Source organism: Megalopta genalis, chromosome 6 (genome assembly GCF_051020955.1).
Source record: "Megalopta genalis isolate 19385.01 chromosome 6, iyMegGena1_principal, whole genome shotgun sequence".
Taxonomy (NCBI): Eukaryota; Metazoa; Arthropoda; class Insecta; order Hymenoptera; family Halictidae; genus Megalopta; species Megalopta genalis.
In genome coordinates, this window is record NC_135018.1 from 26,064,422 (window position 1) to 26,071,018 (window position 6,597).

Consider the following 6,597-nt stretch of genomic DNA (forward strand, 5'->3'; position numbering starts at 1 on the left):
GGACCGAACGACACGCATATAAATTGCCGACGGACGCCGACTTTGAAGATATTTCGAGACACCCGCGCCGCGGCCACCGACTTTCGCTCATCTTCCTTTAACCGGCTGCCTCTTTTTTGGACGCCGCACAGTCGAATATTTCGCCTCGAAAGCTGGCCAAAATGATTTAATTCGTATCTGCGAGAACAAAACTACTTGATAATGAATTAATGCAATTGTTTGCAACTGTGTTTCATAAAAAGGTGCACGAAATTAGGAATTTTCAAATAGAATTTATGAATCATTATAAATATTATATGTTTGTTCACATATTATTTCACTTTAATAGAGATTTTCTTTCGTAATTGTGGATTTATAAATGTGCTGGTCCCATTTTTTTTTATCGAACTCATGTACTTCTTGGACGCCTGTAGTATCTCTGTTTGTTCTATGCTCCTCTAAATTTATCTAATTAACATCTTGGCTGCTACACCAACAATCTCAATGTTTATATAAGCAGAAGTACGTTGCTTTTTTTACTAGCCACAGACTGAGAAAATTTAATACTAAAACGATGTGAAGAATTTCTTTGCATCCTCTATTGTCATCTTTGTTATCCAAAGTATTACAAACTATTCTAATGTTTCCTTGTTAAACTGTTCCATTATACTTGTCCAACATGATAACTATTTTTTTTCTGAATGTATACTCTGCGATAACATGAAGTGTCTCCCTTTCTGTCAAATCATTGCCAACTATATAGACAGATACGTTATATCACACCTTCATTTTCCATCGTTGACATTCCAAATAACCTAACCAAAAGGTGTAGTAGCGGAAAATGGCCGAAAATAGGGATCCTCGTCGAGCTTCGCAATCCTATCCGATTTTGAGCTCGAAAAGCAATCATTAATTCGTTCCTCGTTCCCCCGAACCACGAAAAATCTCTCAAACGCTTTTTGTCAATTTCTAAAAAATTATGACAGCTCAAGAATCCGCGAGATTAAGATACTCGCTTCAAAATTCGCCGTTGAGCAACGTGTACCTCCGAATAAAGCCAAAATCCCACGTGGATGCTGAAGAAAATTATAGTGTCCTGAACTCGACATCCATGATCGTTAAAAAAGGCGACAGCGTGGAGAGAAAATTCATTTTCAAGAAGATCTTCGAGCCCCATTCTTCGCAGACCGAAGTCTTCGATCAGTGCACTCGTCAGCGAGTTATAAATCTTCTCTCTGGTCAGAGTTCCTCGATCATAGCTTACGGAGCTTCCGACTCTGGGAAGACGTATACCTTATACGGAACACCAGATTGGCCTGGGATCATCCCTCGGTCCATCGAGTTCATTTTCTCAGCAATAAACTGCAGCCTTGTACCTTGGTACAAGATCACAGACGACAATCAAGTAGTCAGTTTGAACAACGAAGAAAAGTCTGAAGAGATTCGGAACAAGCTCAAATTGGTCAACCCTGACGTCATCGAAAAAGAAGAATACGCTCAGGCTAGATTATCTTTGGATAACTCTGTGCCTGAGATCGTAGAGATCGAAGAGAGGGAGCCGTTTGGCAGTGACGGGATCTTTTCCGTTTGGTTGTCAATAACTGAGATCTACAATGACAACGTATACGATCTCCTGGCTGTCGATCATCAAGCCAGAAGATCCTTGAAGCTGAGCACTCGCAGGGATGGCTCCACGTACGTGAAAGGCTTGAATTTTGTCAATGTGACTACAGGATTAGAGGCCTGTCAACTGCTGATCCTTGCGCAGTCTAGAATGACAGTGTCAGTGATCGGGTCCAATGAGACAAGCTCTAGGTCACACACGTTCTTCGTGATCAGGTTGCTGAGGTACCAGAAGGAGAACGCCAAGAACGAAGTAGCGGTCAGTTATGTTTCAATCAATTAACATTATCTGCATTAATTGCAAGAGATATGAATTAATTGATTGAATAATTTCCGTAGTCTGTCTAAATCATATCGTTCTCACTTTTTCAGGTAAGCACACTAACATTCTGCGACGTGGCTGGCACAAGTCGCTGCAGAAGCAGCAGAGAAGATGCTGTCGCTTCTACAGAGTCCAAAAGCATAAAGAACAGCCTGCTGGTCTTCGGGAGATGTTTGAAAAGTGTTCGGGACAGTTACTCGAATGGCGATCAGGCTGTTGGACCGTTTCGCGAGTCGAAGTTGACGAGAGTCCTCCAGAAAGCGCTGACAGGCAAGGAGAACCTCACCTTCATCGTCACCATCGACACAGCCGATCAGTTCTTTTCTGAAACGTTAGGGATCTTGAACAATTCTGTGATCGTGAGAAAGATAGAATCAGATTCAAAACGTGGACAGTTGTCGGAGTTGACACCGAGAAGTCTGAAAGCCTATCTGATGCCGATCATCGGCGGAACGCCAAGGAAAGCTATCACGGTTGAAGAATACGAAGCACTTCAACGTCGTAATGACGATTTATTCGAAGAATTGAAGGATCTGAAGAATTCTCGATCGGAATGCTTCAGGAATAATAGGCGATTGCAAGAGGAGAATGATAAGCTGATAGAGACGCTAGAAAACATGAAGTGCGACCGCTTAAACCGAGAACTAGAAATCAGAGACGAACTGGTCAATCAATATTCGACTGTGATCGAGGAGATAGAGGCTTCCTGGAAGAAACGCGTGCAGGATATCGAGGACGAGAGCAGGGCCTTGTTGAAGAAGTCTGTGAGTCAGGCAGAGACGTTCTACAGAGAACGAATCGACAGCATAATGCGGAGCAAGAAGCGGAAGAGACGCGATAGCGGCGACAACGAAGAATCGTTGTCGTTTTACGATGAACTGGAGACGGAGAACGCGCTGGTCACCTCGAAAGTGGTTCTGATGAAAGAGACGGTGAAGAACCTGAAGAAGGAGAACGAGATGCTGAGCAGCGACAAGCTCAGCAGCAGCTTCGAGCTGTCCTTGCTTAAGGAAGAGGTGAAAGATCTGCGTGGCTCCTTGCAGAGATTCTTCCCTGAATTGTTCAAGGACGTCCAGCACGAGAAGTTCGATCTGTGCAGGGTCGTCGAAAAGCTGAAGCTGTTGTTCGACAGGAAGAAAAAAAACATCGAGACTCTGGAAAAGAACTTGAACGAGTCGAACGAAAATTGTGTCACACTGATCGCCGAATCTTCAAAAAAGGAAGAGGAGCTGCGGGAGGCCCAGATCCTGTCAAAGGTTCTCGAGAACCAGCTGCATGAAACCAGGACTCTGGTAGATAGCCTGAAATCTCAGCTGCAGTTGCTGAAGGAGTCCATGTCGAGCTGTAACAAGCTTCGTGGATTCTCTTCGTCGTCGGTGAGCGACTTCTTCTGCAGCGAAGACGTCTCTACACCGGAATTGACGACACAAGCACACGTGGACACCAAGTTAGACCGTTACTTTGATTATGAGAGCATGATGACCTCGAGGAAGATGTCCCCGGATGATTCAGAGGCAGACATGATCCTCAGGTTCAGCGACGGCAGCGCAAAAGAGGACTCCGGCATCGAATCCAGCCACAGGAGTCGGGGATCGACGGGTGTCGGTGATAGTCCTCCGGTCCAGGAAGTCAAGGAACAGTACACGCAGACGCTCGAGGATGACTTTGGCACGATGGAGCAACGGATGGAGCAGCTGAAGATCGATTATGGGAAGCTGGAGGCGCAGTATTCCGAAGAAAAGGCGTGCGTCGTGGAGCTGTCGCAACAGTTGGACTCTTTCAAGGCTGCTGTCGAGACTGTCAATGGGATTCTGGATGCGAACGATGCTAAGAAAGACTGTCCGACAGCGGCCAACAAGGTAGGAATTCGTGGTGTGACGTTTAAGAAGCATTTGATTTATTTTAAACGAAAATTATGAAAGGGATTATTCGGATGGCCTAATAAATTTAAGTAGTTCTGTGAAAAGATGGTTGAAATACTTTATGAAAAAGATTTACTTAATACAGAAAATAATAGATTTTAAAAGAGCTCACTGACAAGAAAAATATTTTAGTACTTTGTAGTCAAGAAAATTTAATTAATCGAGAAAGTTCTAGTATCTATTTAAATTCATTACAAAAAGTACTTTGAGGAAAAAGAATTAGATGATCTAGAAAATTTTAGTATCTATGAAATTAATTGTGAGACCTATGTGAAAAGAGAAATTCCTTTCTTAGTTTGACTGCAAAATAAAATTTAACCGAACTAAATGAATTGCAATTTTTTTTATAAATTGTACATAGTTCTGCACAGGTTCGGTTTGCACAGGAACCTAAGTTTGAGTACCGCTATAGTTGCACCATTATTTTCTCCGCTCCAGGGATCACACGAGATTCAAATATCAGCAATTCCGAAAGAGTTGGAGACTTGGACGAAGCGCATCGCCGAGTATGCAACAAAAATCAGGAGCCTGCAGACGGAATTGTCGGAGAAGAGTTTGGAGATTGCAAGTAATAATGAGAAGCTGAAAAAGATGCAGCAATACACGATCGACGAGTACGAAAATTTTACCGAAGAGTACAGGGAAGTGCTGAGAAAGATCGAATCGAATTGGAGAAGCAATTTGGAGATCGCGGAGCTCGGTATGAAGGACATCAACAGGATGGCGGAGAAATTGGAGCAGAATTCAAAAGCGATATCCATCGATTGTTTGTTGTTTCGTAAATTGGTTAAGCAACTTAGTCGGGAGATCGAAAAGAAACAGGAATGGATCGACAGTTTGAATCAGAGGTTACAGGAGAAAGAAAGGAAACTGTGTTCGCTGAAGAAACACAAAGATTTGGTGGTAAAGAAGTATGAACATCTGGTCAGACAGCTGAGAATTGAAATCGATAAAAAAAAGGAAAAGTTACTGAGACTAGAAAAATTCTTCGCGTCGAATGCTACGGAAGGATATTCGAAATTTGTTAATTGGAAACTGAGGAAAGCCAAGGTCTACCATTTGAACAGAAGCTCCAAGAATAGGTCGCTTTTTTGGCTATCTCATAGCAGGGAAAGAATGCAAAATGTAAAGTGTTTGTCGATGAAATCGTGGTCGGTAAGTTCACAGCTATGTGAAACGTACTCGGAGTCGCAAGCTTCGGAGCAAAAGGAAATCTGTGATTGCAACCGCACTTACTGTTCGGAGCAGTCGAGTTCGGTACGTTTGGGGCTTTCAACATGATTTTTCTCAGTACCAATATGTATCATGTAGAGCTCAAACTTGCATTCGTTTATTTTGCGATGATATACACTTTACAATTTAAACTAGAAAATGTTGAATTTTGAAACATTCCATTAAAATGTTAAACTTGAAGTCCGGTGTTTGAAATATAGAATCGAGATGTTGAATTTGGAATCTGCACTTTGAAATATGGCATTAAATGTTTCAATTTGAAGCCTGAACTGAAATCCGGCATTGCTAAGTTGAAGTCTAAACTTTGACTCAAGTGGCGAATTTGAAGTTTGAACTTCAAACTATGAGAAATTGAAATGTCTAGTTTACAATTTGAACTCTGAAAGACAGAATTGAAATATTGTATTTGATTTAACTTGTCAAATTTGGTATTTGAGATTTGAGATATGAAACGAAGGTGTTGACTTTGAAATTTCAATTCAACGTTAAGTTTAATTTCGAATTTAATGCAACACTTGAATGTATATTTGTTGGAATTTTAACTATTGACATTGATCCGAAACAGAATGACGAGATTGCGTTTTGAATCTAAATTGAAACATCGAGATTGTAATGTTTAGGACACGGTAACGACAGTATCAATCAAGTTCCGCGATCCCATTCTATACAGCTTTAAATGTTTCAGACAGAAGGCAGTTCAGGACTGAACAACTCGAACGCAGAAGACGCGCGTCAGACGCAGAGCGACACCACCGACTGTTCTGAAGTGCTCTGTAAATGCGGTATTGGCTTCCGAGATCCAGGAAGACTCCGAAGAATGTCGGGCTGGATGAAAGTTCGAAGAATGAACGCGAGAACGGAGCTATCGTGTCAACCTGACAAGAAACGTGATTGCGTTAACACCAGCGATTCGGAAACTGACGTTGCAGAACGGTGCTTCGTGGGACTAAACGACTATGCAGTGATTTAGGAGACTGTAGATAACCGCATTTGTCTCAGATTTTCGTGAATCTATACAATTTCCATTATCTTGACTCACGTTCCAGCTGTCTGTTTCTTCTTTGTTCCATTATCGCAATTTAGAAACAATTTCAGTCCTTCGTTACGTATCGTTACGCACATTTTCGTTTTAACAAGTTCAAACTATCGACATATTTCTTTAGTGTTTTCTCAAATGCAGATGCTGTAAAATATTCAAATAATAATTTCAATACGTCATTTTCGTCCATCGTATCGTCTTTGAAATAGAGTGGTTATTCAATGCTCCAACTAAATTAAGAACACTGAAGTATTGACTTTGAGTAACAGAGTGTTTAGTTCTTTAAGTAAATTAAGAAGTTGTCTTAGAAGAGATTACTTCCTGTTAAGTGTTACTCTAATGTTGATTTTCTCTTAAAATATAGACTTTGAGAGACAAAGAGTGTCCAATTCTTTAAGTACATTAATAAATCACTCCCTTTTAAGTGTTAAATATCAGTCTTTATTTCTTTGCTCAAAAACTTTATTCGATATTCGAGA

The 6,597-nt window shown here is 41.2% G+C and overlaps 1 protein-coding gene across 1 annotated transcript; it reads left to right on the forward strand.

Moving 5' to 3' along the window:
* Positions 1-790: 790 nt before the first annotated feature.
* LOC117222236 (uncharacterized) lies at positions 791-6,049 on the forward strand. Its single transcript, XM_033473843.2, has 4 exons — positions 791-1,861; positions 1,975-3,783; positions 4,285-5,103; positions 5,765-6,049. The coding sequence occupies exons 1-4, from the start codon at positions 959-961 to the stop codon at positions 6,047-6,049; spliced, it is 3,816 nt and encodes a 1,271-aa protein (XP_033329734.2). The 5' UTR covers positions 791-958.
* The last annotated feature ends 548 nt before the right edge of the window (positions 6,050-6,597 follow it).